Source organism: Nymphalis io, chromosome 16 (genome assembly GCF_905147045.1).
Source record: "Nymphalis io chromosome 16, ilAglIoxx1.1, whole genome shotgun sequence".
NCBI lineage: Eukaryota > Metazoa > Arthropoda > Insecta > Lepidoptera > Nymphalidae > Nymphalis > Nymphalis io.
Window position 1 is genome coordinate 4,687,344 of NC_065903.1, and position 20,152 is coordinate 4,707,495.

Sequence of the window (20,152 nt, forward strand, 5' to 3'; positions counted from 1 at the left end):
AGGAAACACAACGAGGAGAACATCAAAGTCTAGATTTTATTATACAAATAAAAAGACTGGACAAAAAACCAAATTGCCGTAACTGAAAAACCCAATCGAGTACGGTTTTTATACAAACAATGATACATAATCTCTTATTGCAGACATTTTAACAAAACATTTTCCGCAATTATTTGTATAAAGGATTTTAAGCAAGTGAATTCATATTAACATATTTTGTTAGTAGCTTCCGTCCGCGGCTTTGCGTCTGAAGGGGGCTTAGGCCCGTTAGGTCCTTTTTTGAGCCCCAGATAACGTGCGTGCGTGATGATCGCTAGAGTAGTTAAGACATAAAAGCGTAACAAACAAAGTCGATTTCGTGTTTAAAATATTAGTTAGAATGAATTAGAAATTGCATCAGATAGATAATACCTATTCAAAATTATGTTGACCAGCTTGAATTTAATAACCGTCGATGAAATTTCATCAAAATTCATAAATCAACTGAGACTGATCAATTGTACGTCATAACTGATAAATAATGACGTCAATACACTTGTGGCAAATTACTGTTCATAAAGTGTACATGTAATAAGATCAGTCATTGTAACGAAGTATTGCTTGAACTGAGACTAAAAGGAAATATCGTTTCGAAATTTAAAAAAAAAATCACATGTTAATTTCATTTGCTTAACTAACCCTTTTTTTCCTCTGGAAAAACGCATTTACTCGTTTCCCGCACTTGAAATGGAGGAGTATGTGGGGCTCGCCACCACTGAAGGCGCCGGAATACCCACCAAAAAACCAGCGATACCCACACCGTCTTTTCGGGGGACGCCATGGGATCGCTTGCGCATACTACCGTGACATCCCGACGGTAGGCCCGCCTCTGCAGGCCTCCAGATTCTAAGGGGATTCTAAGTGTACAGCGCCATGGAGCGCACCACACCAGCGTATAATCGCTGGCAAAGTGTTTCTGGCCCTCCTACATTGGGTAGAAGGCGGCCCAAGGCGGCAGCGGCGTTGATGAGCTTCAGGCTGAGTTGGACAAAATGCTCGAATGCCCGAAGCTCCATCTTCCATCCAGAATCAGGCCCAGATACCTCATCTAGGCCTGCACCTTAATCACCGTTCCCTGGACGGTGATAGACGCTCCTCGAGGGGGACCTCGACGTGGACCGTGGAATAGGAGGGCCTCCGTATTTGTTACAGAGACCCTCAAGCCCAGCATCCTGATTCGATCCATCGTGAGTGACACTCCGACCTCAGCCAGGCGGGCTGCCTCCTGAAAAGTACGTCCCGTCGCCGTGATGAGGGTGTCATCCGCGTAGCACAGCACCCCCATCCCGGGAAGGACGGGTGCCCGCAGGAGCCAGTCAAAGCCAACGTTCCACAGGATTGGACCGAGAACCGACCCCTGTGGAACACCGCAGCCTACTCGACGCCGAACAAGTCGCCCATCGCCCCCCTCCCAGAAGACCACCCGATCCTGGAGGTATGCCCCCAACAGCCTTCTAAGATAGGAAGGCACCCCGTGATATCGAAGCGCCTCCCTTATTGTCCCGAAAGGAAGACTATTGAAGGCGTTCGCCACGTCCAGCGATACCGCCAGGACCACGTCCCCACGGGCCACCGCCTCCATGGTCCGGGTCTTCAGGGTGTTCAGGGCGTCGATAGTTGATCGACCCGCCCTGAACCCGAACTGAGCCTCTGAAAGACCCGGTCCCACCTCCTCGAGGTGCTGAACAAGACGGGCAGCGATAACCTTCTCGAAGAGTTTGCCCGTCTCATTCAGCAGCACAATTGGCCTGTATGCCGAGGAAGAGCTTAGTGGGCGCCCCTGTTTCGGCAACAGGACCAACTTTCCTTCCTTCCACAGCTTCGGAAACTGCCCACTAGAAAGACACTCGTCGAACAGTTCCCGAAGCCTCCCTCCTAGATATTCCAGGGCGTCACGCAGAACACGCCCTGGAACCCCGTTCGGACCCGGCGCTGTTCTGACCCTCAGTCGATGCTTAACTAACCCTGGCTGACAAGCATCCTAAAATGTTTTTCCTCTACACATTTCTTATAATTTCTTATTTTTTCTCATTTCTTATATGGCTTACCATTAATCCGATGAAATTTTGCCACCGAAGTAGGAAAAAAAAAAAAAAGATTTATTCTTTATATATTTGACCTTCAATATAAACGTTTTACGAAACCCTTATTATACCCGTGTTACGCCGAGAGGGAAAGCCAGTATATGTATATATGTATTGCAACATCTTCCGGTATAATTTAAAGTATTAATTATATTCCACTAAAATTAACGAAAATTCAAATATAAAAGCTAGGTTTTATTGAAATCATATTAATTGGAAAAAATATGTAGAAATAATTAATTAAATAATTAACTTCAATCACTGCAGACATTAAGAAAAAAATATAATTATCAAATTCTTTTGTTACTTTTTTGTTTTCTTCTTTTGTTATGTCATATTATTCTCGTTAATTACATGTCTCAACCGAATTAAAATCGTATTTATTATTTTACCTGAATATTCCAAACAATTACCTTTATTTAATGGTCATTATTAAATGTAATGCAATGGCAATTACATCGTATTATATATAATTACATTAAAATTATACTTCTAGATATAACAGCTCGCTTTTAACCTACTTAGTAAAATAACTTGTTGGTCATTCGCTTTTATTAAGTTTAACGGTTTTCTGAATATAGATGTTTTAATTACGCGGCACAATTACTAGTGCTAACAACATAATATATATATGACAATTATTCTGCCGTCAATTATCTTTCATTTTACTTCTGAATCTAAAAACACAAATTCTCTAGTAAAAGAATTAATAAGAATAATTCTTTAAATTTAAAATATATATTAATTTGATTTGAATTATATTGCACACATTAAAAATCGCAGATTACGAACCTACGATGTAATCCTATATATTGCATGTAGATTGATGTACACTATATGTTAATATAACAGTCATATTTCATAATAAATACATTTATTAACATATTATAATCTAATTGACATAATGTTTAATATCGTTATTTTATTTTTACAGATTAAAAAAAAACCTTTTATAAATAAAAATCACAGATGATAAATGATGTAATAAAATTAAATGTTGGATAATACAAGATTATTCAAGCATTGCTTCTATCTAAGTAATCTAAACAACTATATCCGATCCCAGGCGCTCGAACTCGTTAGCGAAGTAAACCATATCCTTGTGATCAAGTGCAGAGTTTTGAAATACAATGCGGAAAAAATTGACGAGATTGCCTTGCGGTTGATACGTGACCATCATGCTGCCTTCTTTTATCATTCGTTCTTTTATTTTCGGTGCGACCTTATGTAGCCTTTCGTTGTAGGTCGGTTCGTTTTCACAACCTCGAAGACACTTAGGAACGTACCAAAACATGATATTGGTACACTCTGGCTTTTCGAGAACGAGCTGAAAACCTTCTCTGTGCTTAATGTGTTCAAGGAAGAAGCTCGCATTGTCGAAGAGTTTGTCGATATGTTTCTCAAAGCCTTCGGTACCTTTCGCCTTCCACATGAACCAGAATTTCAAGACGTCAGCTCTTCGACCGCATTGAATGTGTTTGTCGCCAGTGTCATACGATGTATCATAAAATTTATCCTTCTGAAAGAGATACTTTGCATTCGATGAGTGTCCTTCTTCGAGGACACGTTTATGTCTTGTCAGGAAGGTTGAGCATTGTTGTGGTGCAGCCAACAGTTTGTGTGGATTCCATGTTACAGAATCCGCCCTTATATAAAAAAAAAACATTTAAATTAACAAAAAAATGCAAGTCTGTAAATGACCTAAGGTCTCCTCTCTTGAGGAGAAGGTATGGAGTTCATTCTGCCACGATACTTCAATACAGGTTTTTTTTTTGTTCAATTTAAGTGAAAATTTTCATTTTTATCTATTATTGTTGGATTGATTTTGGATCAATATATAATTAATATGCAATTATTATATGTATTACTGTTGTAATTAACTTATGACACCTCACGATTTAACTTAGTTGTGCTGTTATTCAATAATAATTAATTACATTAAATTCCGACTCAAAAAGCTTTCCTTGCGGTTTAAGTTTGTTTCATATCAAATTTCATCAAAATCGGTTCAGTGATTTAGCCGTGAGCTTTCACGGATAAGAGACAGACAGAAAAACGGAGATACTTTCGCATTTATAAAATTAGTAAGTATCGATTAGTATAGTTATAACAACTGTTAGCAAACATATTTAAAATAATTAAATATGTAAATTTAATGCAAACAATGTAATTAATTAAATTGATAAGAAATACTTACAATTCAATACCATTTAAAAGATGCCTATGTGTTTTCGACATTAGAGCACCGCCTCCCCAAGCTGCGTCTACGTGTAACCAGAGGTTGTACTTCTTACACAAATTAGCAACAGGCGCTATGGGATCAAAGGCTCCAAATACCGTTGTACCCGATGTTACAGTAACCATAAAAGGCGTAGAACCGCCTTCGATTGTTTCGTTGATTTTCTTCTCCAGGTCTTCCACGTCCATTTTACCCAATTCATCGGCCTTTATCGCGATACAGTTGTCGTTACCAATCCCCATAAAAGCGGCCATTTTTCTCGTTGAATAATGAGCAAGCTCAGACGTGAAGATTACTAAATTCGGAACTGCGTAAACACCTTTACTCTGAAACCATTTTTATTTATATTTATTTATATCAATAAAAAAAGGAAAATCTATACACATATCATAAGCTTATTTTATGTGATTGCTTTTATTAACATAAAAATGTTTTATCTGTAGAAGGAAGACGCTTATTTTAATTCCACAAACAGCTGTATATTATTTTTTTTATGAAATAGCAACAAAGGTATAAACTTGTTGAGGATTTTAATGCACATATTATTATACGATTATTTCCTTAACCTATGTTAATAGTTAATCATTAATTTAAATTAATAGTATGACTACATATTTAATTACTAATATTTCAATTAAATATGAATAAATAAATGTCCCACTAAAATTATTACGCACATGATAAATCAGTAGTGCTTGCCTGGTTTGAAACTGAAATGTTCCAATCGTTTCACCACTACGCCATCACGGCTTTAATAAAAATAATTAAACTAATATTTCACAACTATAATTGTAAGTATTTAATAAATTTATAACTTTTTTTTTAATTTAATGACATATTCAAACCAAGGTCTACATGGCATGCGATAAACTAATAACAACCAGAAATCGAGGTTAAGGTGATCTCCGAATGCTTCCTTCAAAACAATCGTTGCGTCTAAGACAAAAACGTACTTTATAGCTAAATAAGTTTATTAAATGAATAAAAAACGCAACGGACCATAATGAACTGTTGCGAAGGACAACAGTGATTGCTTGTTGCACATTTTTAAGTTATGATTGTATCTCGATAGAATAATCGTATTATTAAGGTAATATACGTACAATTATGTATAAAACTTCATAATAATTCATATTTTTCTAATTTATCACGTGTTTTCTAGATGTACTTATTGTGTTATTATTTAAAATTTGCAAATAATAAAAATGTTGAGAATGACATTATTTAACAGGCTGGATCAATTCCTCGCTGCTAATATCTCTACAACACCGGATGTTGTATTATACGATTTATATTTTATGAATTTAATGGACATTGCAAATCATTTCCAAGCCACTTCCGGGTTTCCGAGTAATTTGTAAATTTGCGCACGTATTAATAACCAATGATAATGCAATATTACTTTAATATACTTAATTTGTTGTTGTTTTTTTTTAATTCGGAATATGTACATTCTGCATACATTCTTATTTCATACTTAATAATTACCGGTATGAATAGCTAAACAAACTTTATAAAATAAAATAAATGCTAACCTTAGTTTCTGGGTAGAAGTGGTATCGTGCACAGCTTATAGCATACCCATTAGCTATGGAACCTCCAGGACAAAAGATTCCATCACCTTCTCCATCTGACCATCCAACAATCTCCCTCATCTCTCGCAGAACTTCTTCTTCCATCAAAGTAAAAACTGGAGCAACTTCGAAAGTGTATACGCTAGGATTGAGAGCATCTGTCAACCACTGACCGACAAGACCGTAAGGATCAACGGATGAGAAAAGTTGGTTGACGAAGTATGGGTGTGCTGTATTAACGGAATATCGGGCGACCTGAAAAAATCATTAGCATTTATACTGTTTAACATATAAATAATTGTTATATATAAATACATTTGTCTAGTGTAGAAATTGTAATTCCTTGAGTGTAAGTTATATTTTTCAGTATTGAAAATTTTAATTTGTAGATAATTAAGTAAGTAAGGTAGTTTAAAGTAAGTCTTTAAAGTCTAAATTCTGTATGTCTTAAGATTTGATAGTGCCCTTAGTGGTTTGGCCCTTATCTCTTAGAAAATAAAGAAAAATATATCACCACACTATCAACAGCCAAAACACTTTTCAAACAATAAACAGCTTATTCTTAAAACCTACCCTAAAATTATAATCGGCCTTATCCTCTAACGATAAGATCGATAAAAAAATTACTTGAAAATGAACTTGACTTGATGATAAAAATTATACATTCTAAGAAACATCTTATGTCATATCTAGAAAAGTAATTATAAAAACAAACCCATAGTTCATTTCATGTCCATAAATATTCATTTTTAGGATTTACCTCAAACTGAACGTCATTAGATTTAAAACAAAATGTAAGAATATGCAGGTAAATATACCTTCTAATACTTACATCAGCCATGAAAGCCAGGAGTTCGTCATGAGTCGCAGGTCCATCCCGAGGCTTCAAATCTATGGCCTTTTTGATATCCTCAGGAGCTGCCCACTCTACAACTTTAGAACTTCGAGAAGATCTGCCAAAAACCACTCTCTCTACTAACAGATCTACCGCCCTTCTCAAAAAATCTTCATGTTTCGATCTCTCTGGGAGACTTTGAAATAGAATTGTATTTTTTCTCTCATCACCCGTTACAATAATATTTGAATCGGCAGGCATTTTTTAAATTTATTTTAAGTGCAATCTTATAAACTTTACCATTGAATTATAATAAACTTTTATACTTTATATCTATATGGCTATTGCGGGCGGCCGCTGCCATTAGTAATGCAATTTTGGTCCGTCGCTCAGCGCGTAGCCTTCTTAAATACTTCACGTCAGCGTCAATTCACTTTGTAAGGTTATGCTTTTATTGTTAGTTTAAATTATAAGCAAATCAAACAATTTATATTGCACATTCAGAATAGGGTGAGATTGAAAGGCATTACATAAAATTATTTAATTAACGGTCATGAAGTCCTTGCAGATTCACCGTAATATTTATTTTATCTGACAATCTGTTCCAAATATAAATCTGTGTTGAGATCGTCTTTTCTCGCTTCATAATCATACTTAAGTTATAAATGTGAAATTTGTATGTCTTACTTACGTACGTTACTTAGGTTACTCAATCATGCGAAAACAACTTGACAGTTTTAAAAAAAAATTAAAATAAGACATAAGCTACTTAGCACCTGCCTTGCCAAAATGGAGATTGAGAGCTAAAGATTGAGCTCAGTGGCGTGCTTTTGGAGAGGCCTATGTCCAGCCGTGAACGACAAAGGGATAACGATAACGATGATGATCAAAAGTAGGCGTGTTTTTATACATAACAGTTTATATAAAAATATTCGTTGCGACGTATTTATGTAATTTATTTTTAAGTAGGACTATTAACAAGGCCAAAGAAGTTTTATCACAGTTTGGAGTTATTGAATCTATAATGTTATGCTATGTATGTTTTACTTTCAGCAATGTTGCATGTGCTTAATTTATCACCTAGTACCGTGGACTATGTGACAGGCAATGGTAGGTAACAATATGTTATCCTCTTGTTTTCTGCACTCTGGAGTACGGTAGCGTTCAATCAGCAAAATCAATCAATCCTATGTATTTCCTATCTTTCTCAATAGTGATGCATTTCTACTCCCAACAGTTAAAAATTTAAGGCTAATAATAGATAATTCGCTCTCTTGGGTTACTCAAGGAGCAAAGGTGAGTCGAAAAATGTGTGCCTCCATTGGCTCTCTTAGACGCTGGCTAAAGTTTTTGCCATATGCAACCAAAATAGCCTCAGCCAACTCTTGCCCCTATTGGTCTTTGCCAACTGTATCTACTTAGATCTTTCTGAGGAACTACTGAGTAATCTAGAACGCATGCAGAACATATGTATTCGCTTCATATTTTGATAACATAGATGTGATATATCCCAAGATCGTAATATGTTTTTGTGTATGTCCATATATATGTACATAAGATAAAGTATGTAAGTATATTACATATATTTTTTAAATTTCTAGTTATTTTATACCTATTTTTTTTTGGTTGATTGCACACTATGCCTGATTATTGTTCCTGCCTTAATCTTTAATAGGTTTGCCTAGGATATATTAATGTAAGTCATAAGGCCGCCTTTGCATACTTTTTAATCAACCTGTTCTTCTTTTATATATTGTGTGTAAATTGTGTGCAATAAAGACGATAAAAAATGTTACAATCCCGTACTTCGAAAAGCACTTAGGACGATGGTTGTGTGTCCGATATCGTATCCTGATCTATGATTGAAATATAGAGTAAAGGAATAATTAAAAATTACATTTACTTAAATAATTATCTAAAAAACAAAACCAATTTCAAATCACATTCGAGCCCATGAATAAATTTACCCCTATTTTTTCACCCTTTCGAGTATTATTTCTTTGAATTAAAATCGGTTGATAACATAAAAAAATACCAAATTGAGAACCTCCTACTTTTTTTAAGTCATTTAATATGGCAACATTATACGATAAAAATTAACTTACTTTTTATAATAACAAAATACAATTTGATAATAAATACTTGTCAAAGAACACAATACATTATAACACGTGGACCCGGAACATTTAATCATTATAAGGGCAGCTTTCTATTACATAAAAGCCAGTTACATAAGCATGCCTTGAAATCTACTTTTTTAATTACAATTAGTTGCACTAAACGCCAAAACTGACCTTTGTACATGATTAATCAACTGAGAACGACCATAACCCAAAATTCGATGCAAATAAATTATATATATAATTAATATAATTTATAAAAAATTAAAATATATATATATATATATATATATATATATATATATATATATATTTATTTATTCTATATATTTATATATATATATATATATATATATATATATATATATAAATTAATTAGCTTAATTAAATAAACACATATTTTGAGTATGTAAAAAAGAAACATCTCGTATATTCTTAATATTATTATTTATATATTCTATAACAAATTTAATTTGCTTATAATATGTTAAATGTTTTATTTTCACATTTATGCGTGTTTTGATATTAACCTGACTTAATACAATACTAATTACTCACTACATATTATAAAATACATATTATAAATACTGGTGGTAGGGCTTTGTGCAAGCTCGTCTGGGTAGGTACCACCCACTCATCAGATATTCTACCGCAAAACAGCAATACTTGATATTGTTGTGTTCCGGTTTGAAGGGTGAGTGAGCCAGTGTTACTGGTGGTAGGGCTTTGTGCAAGCTCGTCTGGGTAGGTACCACCCACTCATCAGATATTCTACCGCAAAACAGCAATACTTGATATTGTTGTGTTCCGGTTTGAAGGGTGAGTGAGCCAGTGTAATTACAGGCACAAGGGACATAAAATCTTAGTTCCCAAGGTTGGTGGCGCATTGGCTATAAGCGATGGTTGACATTTCTTACAATGCCAATGTCTAAGAGCGTTTGGTGACCACTTACCATCAGGTGGCCCATATGCTCGTCCACCTTCCTATTCTATAAAAAAAAAAAAATAAATAAAATGCTCCATGTCTCTACGTCTCTCCGTCATAACGCTATAAACTCAAAAACTACCCAACGGATTTTTATCCGGTTTTCATCAATGGTTAGAGTGATTCTCATGAGTTCCTCATAAAAGATTTAGTGTATAGTTAAAATGCACATTATTCTGTATACAAATACAGTTAGTATAACATGGCAGTACCTTACTGCTACTGAAAACTTCTTGACACAAAAAATGGGAAATTTTCATTTCACACTATTAATATACAGAAAATGTATATTAAATTATAATATCGGTATCCATAGGCTTTATGCCTAATACTTGCAATTACTTAAAATACAAAAAAATATTTACATTGTTTCGATGTTTACAATATGAAATGTCGCATGTAATTAAAACGCCTAAAATACGGTAAACATATCCGTAACAGCCTGTGAATGTCCCACTGCTGGGCTAAAGGCCTCCTCTCCTCTTTTTGAGGAGAAGGTTTGGAGCTTATTCCACCACGCTGCTCCAATGCGGGTTGGTAGAATTCACATATGGCAGAACTTCAGTGAAATTAGACACATGCAGGTTTCCTCACGATGTTTTCCTTCACCGTAAAGCACGAGATGAATTATAATCACAAATTAAGCACATGAAAATTCAGTGGTGCTTGCCCGGGTTTGAACCCACGATCATCGCTTAAGATTCACGCGTTCTTACCACAGGGCCATCTCGGCTTGTAAACATAAAAAGGATATAATAAATTAAAAAAGAAACAATAATAAACAAGTATATCAAACTTACTATATTTACAAATTATATTTACAATATTTTTGATACTATTGCAGTTAACATTTTTTTTTACAAGTCAGAATTTTTGTATTAAATTAATAAGTATAAATGTGTATCAAATAAATAATTATGTTTTTCTTTTAAAAAAATCTGAGTATTTTTTTATGCATATAAATAAATACATTTTATTTCTATAACATCTTATCATAATTCTTCTTTCGCCTTCGTCTATCTACGTCATGCAACAACTAGTTTTTTAATATAATAACTCAATACACATTACGAATCGTATCAGGTTATTTCCACAAAGGTTCTTTATAAAAAACCCATTCAATATAAACTAAATGATTCATTGTAACAAATCCTAATTACAGGAAAATGTGGAATGATACGCAATATAGAACATATGGGCTACAAAGAGCTCCCAGAGCCCAAAGAATAATCAAAACAATTACATATTTATGTTTTAAAACCGATAAAAATGTTAATATACCGTTTTATAATACCGATAATAGGGTTATAAGTATTCATTAAAATTAGTTATTATGTTTCGCGCAAGGACAAAAAGCTGTTTATGTGCGATTTTTGTGTCCGTATTTATATTTTAATTTATCTTTTAACCAGCATAATGTTACCTAAAATTGAAATAAAAAACATATTTCATTCATTTATTGTCCTCCTGAACCTATAACGTAAAAAAATTAATGTAATGTATTTACCCAGACGGGCTTGCGCAAAGCCTAATAAAATTACTAATTACTAGTAACTACATAATATTAAACTTTAAAGGCCAACAAACACATTTGAATTTTTACTTTTTAGAGTTTTTATTTAATTATAGTTATTTCAGGCAGCCAATATTACTAATTTGTACTAATTTGTAAAGCTTGTAGAAACGTAGTAAATCCATTTTCTTTCTTTTAACGCGACTGAAATCGCACGGAGTAGCTACATATAAAGTACCCACATAAAATACTGCATATAACCTTAATTGTATTTTTATTCAAACATTCAAAGACCTCAAATAAGACAGTCTTAGTTAAAATTTTATTTGTTAAATTATTTACCTACTACTATCAATATTAGGTATAACTAGTTGTCTATAATATCGATAATCAAAAAGTTTTTATTTTTATAACTGTGATATAAAGGTCAAATGACGTATTCTGAGAATTATTATATTTTGACTGCACATTTTTTATTGATTATTTTTTTGTATTTAAACAAAGCTTTATTTTTATAAGCTTTTGCTCAGGTAACTTAATTTACAGGGACGTATATAAAATTATTTTAAACTTTTTATTGATAATAATGGTATGCCATTAACATAATTTATTTATCTAGAAATGACAGATAAATTTGTATTAAAAGTATATTATTTCACTTGCTAATGTTTTTGAATTTTAATAAATATCTCTTCCATATATTTTCTTAAATAAGGATTGTAGGTATATGAAATTAATACAAATCATTGCTCACTTTTCCTATTGACATGGAATTGGTTGATTCCTCAATTATGCTTCCCCTTTAAATTGTGAATATTAATTTATTACTCAACTCTTTCATTTAACAAATTGAATGTCAAGGTCATTCTAGAATCTAGATGTTGTTTTTATTAAATTATCTGTGAATAGTTTTTGAAAAATTCCAATTTTAATACAATAGTCCCGGCTTTGCAGGAATAAAATTAGTGTCTACATAAAACGTTTAAATATCATAATAGGTAGGTAGGAACATATAGCTACATTGGTTTACACGGCTTACGCCAATAAATATCTTAGTCGGCATAATTTTTTTCATTAACAATCACCGTCACATTTCAGCCATGTTACAAAATAAAATTAATAAATTACATTATCATGAATCACTCCGTTCGGTATTTTTTGAGTTTATTCCGTTCAATCAAATATTAAGAGTTAAGACAGATATAAAAATTAATACAATAAGTGTATAGTGTATTTATTAAACTCTCAATTCGTTCGGCGTAAATATAATTTAAGATTTTTTCATGTTTGTATTAACCTATTTCATGATAAATAATATAATCAATTTCTTTGTCAATATTTATCAGAATCCTTAAATAAATATTGTTTATTCATTGAACATCCAAACAACTTGAGTTCATTTGTTATTTTCAAATACAAGAATTTAAAATATTCACTAGAAAGAACTACCTTAAAGCCATCCAAGACGTTGAATGTATATGAGTTATTGTGAATTTGTATATATTATTATGTACTTTAATTATCATAGTTTAAATCTTAACCCGCAAGAATCCAATTTTTTTTCAGCTGTCAATGTCAAATATTACGTTGTCAACAAACCAAAGCCGTCAGCCACACAGCCATGTGGTTATCGAAAGTTATGATATTATTTTGAAATCATTGCATGAACCAAAAAGCTATTTATCGAAAAGTTTCATATAATATTAAAATAAATAATATATAGTTTAATGTACCATTCTTACGTTTCTTTACAAAATGTCTGACGGTCAATTCAGTGATTATGAAGAAGATATTATATCAAAGACTGTTAAATCAGTACGGGTATGTATATTTAAGTAATTATAGCTTTATTTGAAAAAAATAAATATATTTATTTTATAGACATTTATCCCCACCATAATAAATATAATTTTTTGATTTAGTAGTTTTGAAATGTATTTTTGTTTCTTATGTTAAAATTTTATTTGTTAAATTATTTACCTACTACTATCAATATTAGGTATAACTAGTTGTCTATAATATCGATAATCAAAAAGTTTTTATTTTTATAACTGTGATATAAAGGTCAAATGACGTATTCTGAGAATTATTATATTTTGACTGCACATTTTTTATTGATTATTTTTTTGTATTTAAACAAAGCTTTATTTTTATAAGCTTTTGCTCAGGTAACTTAATTTACAGGGACGTATATAAAATTATTTTAAACTTTTTATTGATAATAATGGTATGCCATTAACATAATTTATTTATCTAGAAATGACAGATAAATTTGTATTAAAAGTATATTATTTCACTTGCTAATGTTTTTGAATTTTAATAAATATCTCTTCCATATATTTTCTTAAATAAGGATTGTAGGTATATGAAATTAATACAAATCATTGCTCACTTTTCCTATTGACATGGAATTGGTTGATTCCTCAATTATGCTTCCCCTTTAAATTGTGAATATTAATTTATTACTCAACTCTTTCATTTAACAAATTGAATGTCAAGGTCATTCTAGAATCTAGATGTTGTTTTTATTAAATTATCTGTGAATAGTTTTTGAAAAATTCCAATTTTAATACAATAGTCCCGGCTTTGCAGGAATAAAATTAGTGTCTACATAAAACGTTTAAATATCATAATAGGTAGGTAGGAACATATAGCTACATTGGTTTACACGGCTTACGCCAATAAATATCTTAGTCGGCATAATTTTTTTCATTAACAATCACCGTCACATTTCAGCCATGTTACAAAATAAAATTAATAAATTACATTATCATGAATCACTCCGTTCGGTATTTTTTGAGTTTATTCCGTTCAATCAAATATTAAGAGTTAAGACAGATATAAAAATTAATACAATAAGTGTATAGTGTATTTATTAAACTCTCAATTCGTTCGGCGTAAATATAATTTAAGATTTTTTCATGTTTGTATTAACCTATTTCATGATAAATAATATAATCAATTTCTTTGTCAATATTTATCGAAAAGTTTCATATAATATTAAAATAAATAATATATAGTTTAATGTACCATTCTTACGTTTCTTTACAAAATGTCTGACGGTCAATTCAGTGATTATGAAGAAGATATTATATCAAAGACTGTTAAATCAGTACGGGTATGTATATTTAAGTAATTATAGCTTTATTTGAAAAAAATAAATATATTTATTTTATAGACATTTATCCCCACCATAATAAATATAATTTTTTGATTTAGTAGTTTTGAAATGTATTTTTGTTTCTTATGTTCTTACAGACTGATTTAACTGTCGTTATAAAAATAACACGTATTTATAAATTTAAATGAATTGTTTTCTTATAGTTTGCAGAGGAGCCACAAATTAAGCAAATAAGTAGTGGAGATGATGAACTGGACTCTGATGATTATTTCTATGATTCAGATGAAGAAACAAATGTGACGAAAAAGAGCGATCATTTTAACCAACAGAATCCTAGTACAAAAGTTATATCGTACCAGCCCAGTGAAAAACTTTTCAAAAAATATGTCAACAAAATAAATGTAGATAAATATGAACCATTGAATGAACGCTCTCAAAAATTCATGGAACTTAATGATCGAAAATATGATAATGATAGAGTTAGAATAAGAGATAAACATGACAGAGCCACTGCGGAACAGGTTATGGATCCTCGGACAAAAATGATTCTATTTAAGCTCTTAAATAGAGGAATTATTAATGAAATTAATGGATGTATTTCTACAGGCAAGGAGGCTAACGTCTACCATGCAACTTCGAAAGATGGAAGAGATTTTGCTGTTAAAATTTTTAAAACATCTATACTAGTGTTTAAAGATAGAGATAAGTATGTATCGGGAGAATACCGTTTCAGAAATGGTTATTGTAGGTCGAATCCTCGTAAAATGGTTAAAACATGGGCAGAAAAGGAAATGAGGAATCTTGTTAGGTTATATAATGCAAAATTAAATGTTCCAGAACCAATAATTTTAAGAAGTCATGTATTAGTCATGACATTCATGGGTGAAAATGGCTGGCCGTCACCTAAATTGAAGGATGTAGAAATTACACAGTCAACCGCCCGATCTTTGTACCGGGAATGCATTACAATGATGTGGAAAATGTTCAATATTTGTAAATTGGTTCACGCAGACTTATCAGAATTCAATTTACTATACCATAATGGAAATGTTGTTGTAATAGACGTGTCACAGTCAGTGGAACACGATCATCCCCATGCGTTTGAATTTTTGAGAAAAGATTGCACTAATATTTCTGATTTCTTTAGGAAAAAGGGTGTTGCTACATTGACTGTGAAGGAATTGTTTGATTTTATAACAGATGCATCTATTAATGAAAGTAATTTAGAGGAATGTCTAGAAAAACTCTCTGAGAAAGTAGCATCAAGAGATTTTGAAGAAATGACGGCTCAAGAGCAAATCGAAGAAGAGGCCTTTAAGAATGTTTATATTCCAAAAAGATTAACAGAGGTAAGGAATATTACAATATTCGTTTTTTGTTTTAAATAACTTTAAGAAATGAAATCAAACAATTCTTTATTCACTCTTTAAAATCGCCAATGTTACAGTTGTTGAAATGGTGAATTAAATGTAAATTTACCACTGATTTGATTTCAGAAACAAGTACCGAGGGGTTCTGCATTGTATATACTAAAAAAACCACCATTTATAAATTTTAATTGAGCAGACTTGAATCATTATTCATTTTGGAGTTATGTACTTGGATGTATAGTAAGGGAAACAAATACACCAACAAATTTAACTGACTTTAAATAAAAGTCTATACCATATTCCAATAGGAATAGTAAACACTAACATACTGGACATATACATAGACTGGATTTACATTATCAATCCATATGATAATGATACCTTCTCCTCAAAAAGAGGAGAGGAGGCCTTTAGCCCAGCAGTGGGACATTCACAGGCTGTTACGGATATGATAATGATAATAACTCGAGTATATTATATGTTACAAACAGCACTTGTTTAATATAATATATTTATTTGTAATACCACAATACATAATCTAGTTATACACACTTTAATTTTAATTCTGAAATGTAAATTTTTCACACATTCCTAATGAATCCATGACAGCCTGTAAATGTCCCACTGCTGGGCTAAAGGCCTCCTCTCCTCTTTTTGAGGAGAAGGCTTGGAGCCTAATCCACCATGCTTCAGTGAAAGGAATACACATGCAGGTTTCCTCACGATGTTTTCCTTCACCGTAAAGCACGACATGAATTATAATCACAAATTAAGCACATGATAATTCAGTGGTACTTGCCCGGGTTTGACACTATGATCATCGGTTAAGATTTCGCGTTTTTACCACTGGGCCATCCTGGCTTTCCTAATGAATATTACAGATTATTCTAGATTTTAACCAATAATTTAATATCAAATCAAGATAAAAGTTCTCTATTTATCCTTACTTGTCCTATAATTGGAATAGACTACATAATTTCGACAGAAATAAAAAATAATAAATAGTTATAACTTGTTCTAATTATTAATGTTTATAAAATAATAATAATCAATTCAATAGGTAATCAATTATGAAAGAGATATTACCAAAGCGAAGAAAGGTGACACGGCCGACCTAATATACAAGAAAATAGCCGGCTTCAATGAAGATTTCACTGGAACTGTGAACAAACCAGACATTTTGCAAGACGATGAATTGTCTGGGACTGGTTCTGAATATAGTTCAGATGATGATGAAGACGATGATGCTAGTAAGTTACTAGTTTATAATTTTATTTATGATGGGTATTGAAATGCCTACATTGTATTGATGCTGTTGATTTTTTTCATATTTATTTATAATATGTAGAAGGACTGGCATATAGGCCACCAGGCCTTTTATCATGTGTCTCAGTATCAAGTTTCAATTAATTACCAATGAGTTGTAAACTTTTGCCTTTTCTCTTCTACGTGGTGTGCGTTATATGTTGCACATATTATACCTTAAAGAATGCTTTAAATTTCATAGATATATAAGCAAACCCAATCTGGATTTTAAGGAGGGCAAAAAAGTTATAACCCTTTATGCCTACATTCCTTTATTTATTGGCAGATTTACACATATTCTAAGTATATTTTTATTTTAATTTATTAATTTTTTATTCATCGTTTTTTTTTTTTGTAACTTGATTGTTTTTATTGTGCTATAATGTACATGTTGCCTTATTGTTCATGCAGTTATCACCTGTAGATGAGGTACCACTTCTTTTATATTTTATTTTATGAACTGTGTGCTATCATGTATCTGTGTGTACTTTGTTGGTGATCTAATAAATAAATAAATAAATATAGGCAGCTGAATTTTTCCCTTTTGCCTTACTTTATGAACTCACATTTTGTCATTCCAAAATGCAAAATAAAATGGAATATACAGCTGCTGCTGCGGATTTTTCTGCAATTCCATAAACAATTATCTTTCCACAATCCAAAAGTAGGAAGACACCTTTATAATATTAGTCAATGTCGCATGTCACTATCTATTTCATAATAATAGTTTTACTGCTTATATGTCGTACAATAAAGTATTAAATGAATAACTTACTGCTAGACTGAATTTAATTATAATCCAGTCCATAATTCAGGTTCGATATGTATATCATTTGTCAATTTTTTAAATTTACAATATTAATAAATGTTAGTAATTAAATATTGTTCTAAAAATTGCTTTGTTGTTATTTCAGAAACGAAATTCAAAAACAGCGCACGTCCAAGAGACGAGTCACCGAACAGTAAGAAGGCAAGAAAGAAAGCCGTTAAAGAAGAGAAGGCTGAAAAAAGAAAAACTAAAACGAAGAAACATATTAAAAAGAAAAGAGACAAAGGTGCTTGTAAGAAATAACGGAAATATTCAAGAAATTATTACAATAGCTCATAATTTAACAAAAACAATGAATGATGTCGAGTCTTCTCAACTATTAGTGTGCATTGGTTATTTTTAGTCATCCTTTAGACACAAGCAATGAACTCCATGTTCAATCTTTTTTTTTATTTATTTCACATATTAACTAGGCAGACTGGAAAATGAGGTATCGAGTAAGTGATAATCATAGACATTGACATTGACATCATTGGGAACTAAGATGTCATGCCCCTCGTGCCTGTAGGAACACTGGCTCGGCAATCACCCGTCAAACCTGAACACAACAATACTAAATATTGCTATTTAGCGTAGAATATATAATGGAAAAGTGGAAAAACCAAGACAGACTTCAAGTAGGACAAAATCAAGTAGGATATTTTTTACTAATCTTTGGCAAAATAAAAGGTTAGCATAATTCGAAGCCATTAGAGAAATAAAAGTCACGGTAATCGTTTTTATGTTTAAAAATTTTAGGTAAATCGTATTTGTCACAGAGTATCAATGAAATAACATAACCCTTATCAAAATAAATAACATTTTTATTTTGAATATCCTCTGTAATAAAATTGCATTTCACATTTTGTAATTGGGACCAAGATGTACATATGTACTCTATAATAATATATGTTTATATATAATTATTTAAAATAATGCCACAAATTACATTGTCACTTTTGCGTGTGCGAAGCTCGACGTCAGTTAGCTAAAAAAAAGGAATACTTATAATGTACAATAAATAATAATTGAGTTGATTTAAGACGTTTCATTTGTTATATTAAAACCTTTTTGATAATCGAATATAAAAAAAAACATTTCGTGGTAAAAGTTAAAATATGCAATTTCGTATTCATTCTCTTTTTGCTCCTGAACTATTTATAAGAAGATTTGTTGACCTCAATATATTGAATGATACAACAACAACCGAATCTCAAGCTTATTTTTGCAAACTATTTTTTTTTTCTGGCGTGTATCTACGTAACTTGAGCGCAAAATATTCTGCCAATGTCACATATAAAAAACACATGAGATCAATGGGTATCAAATTTTGAAGTATTTAATAATTAGAAACTATGTACTACAGTAGATACATATGTAGAACAAAATTAATTAATTAATTGTAAAATATATTTCATAATACTTTAATATTTTTTTTTACCATTTATGTATCACTCACTATCGTCCGAGTTTGTGCGTTAGTTGTGAGTTTTTTCGGTAATGCCTAATAAAGCGCTCATATTACATTATTTATAACTACATATTATACAACAAAGTCCGGATACGGAATTTTCATACGGTTGTCAGCCCGGGCAAGCACCGCTGAATTTTCATGTGCTTAATTTGTGATTATAACTCATCTCGTGCTTTACGGTGAAGGAAAACATCGTGAGGAAATCTGCATGTGTCTAATTTTACCGTAATTCTGCCACGTGTATTCCACTAACCCGCATTGGAGTAGCGTGGTGGAATAAGCTCCAAACTATGGCCTCAAAAAGGGAGAGGAGGCCTTAGCCCAGCAGTGGGACATTCACAGGCTGTTACGAGACGAGTTATTATTGTTCACGACGATTGATTGATTGATTATTTAAGTGTGTTTATTGGTTGTGTCTATTATATTAATTATGAACGCTCCTGCGACTGTTAATTAATTAAATAATTAGCTTGCAGATCATAATTATATTTATTGTTAACACCTTAAATGCCCAGAGCTCAGTTTTTTTTCTGTATTGCATTGATTTAACAACACATTAATTTTTAAATATCTAATTGGATATACAACCAGTGATATATATTTACTAAATGTTTTGTATATAACAAAAGCATAATTACATCCGGTAAATAATACTTTGCTTACTTAACTTGAAACTGAAAAAAAA

The 20,152-nt window shown here is 31.8% G+C and overlaps 3 protein-coding genes across 4 annotated transcripts in view; 2 read left to right on the forward strand and 1 right to left on the reverse strand.

The window, feature by feature from the left end:
- Positions 1-2,980: 2,980 nt before the first annotated feature.
- LOC126774400 (cysteine sulfinic acid decarboxylase) lies at positions 2,981-7,165 on the reverse strand. Its single transcript, XM_050495912.1, has 4 exons — positions 6,769-7,165; positions 5,898-6,191; positions 4,321-4,688; positions 2,981-3,769 (listed from the first exon to the last, which is right to left on the reverse strand). The coding sequence occupies exons 1-4, from the start codon at positions 7,030-7,032 to the stop codon at positions 3,166-3,168; spliced, it is 1,530 nt and encodes a 509-aa protein (XP_050351869.1). The 5' UTR covers positions 7,033-7,165; the 3' UTR covers positions 2,981-3,165.
- Positions 7,166-13,003: 5,838 nt separating this feature from the next.
- LOC126774398 (serine/threonine-protein kinase RIO1) lies at positions 13,004-19,030 on the forward strand. Of its 2 annotated transcripts, XM_050495910.1 has the most exons (5): positions 13,004-13,079; positions 14,378-14,507; positions 14,714-15,859; positions 16,941-17,130; positions 18,100-19,030. In XM_050495910.1, exons 2-5 carry the CDS (start codon positions 14,442-14,444, stop codon positions 18,255-18,257), a joined length of 1,560 nt encoding a protein of 519 aa, XP_050351867.1. In that variant the 5' UTR covers positions 13,004-13,079; positions 14,378-14,441; the 3' UTR covers positions 18,258-19,030. The 2 variants fall into 2 exon arrangements, with proteins under 2 accessions (XP_050351867.1, XP_050351865.1); XM_050495908.1 differs by lacking the exon at positions 14,378-14,507 and having other exon boundaries at positions 13,004-13,210.
- Positions 14,238-20,152, forward strand: part of LOC126774416 (cysteine synthase-like) — a 157,632-nt gene continuing 151,717 nt past the window's right edge. Inside the window, 1 exon segment of the mRNA XM_050495937.1 lies at positions 14,238-14,250. The gene's annotated coding sequence lies outside the window, so the exon portion shown is untranslated.

Coding starts and splice junctions, on each gene's coding strand:
- LOC126774400 (XM_050495912.1), bottom strand. CDS start 7,032: ATGCCTGCCGATTCAAATATTATTGTAACGGGTGATGAGAGAAAAAAT. Junction 4,689..5,897: donor ACTTCTACCCAGAAACTAAG/GTTAGCATTTAT, acceptor AAATGGTTTCAG/AGTAAAGGTGTTTACGCAGT. Junction 3,770..4,320: donor CTTTTAAATGGTATTGAATT/GTAAGTATTTCT, acceptor TTTTTATATAAG/GGCGGATTCTGTAACATGGA.
- LOC126774398 (XM_050495908.1), top strand. CDS start 13,145: ATGTCTGACGGTCAATTCAGTGATTATGAAGAAGATATTATATCAAAG. Junction 13,211..14,713: donor AGACTGTTAAATCAGTACGG/GTATGTATATTT, acceptor GTTTTCTTATAG/TTTGCAGAGGAGCCACAAAT. Junction 17,131..18,099: donor TGATGAAGACGATGATGCTA/GTAAGTTACTAG, acceptor TTGTTATTTCAG/AAACGAAATTCAAAAACAGC.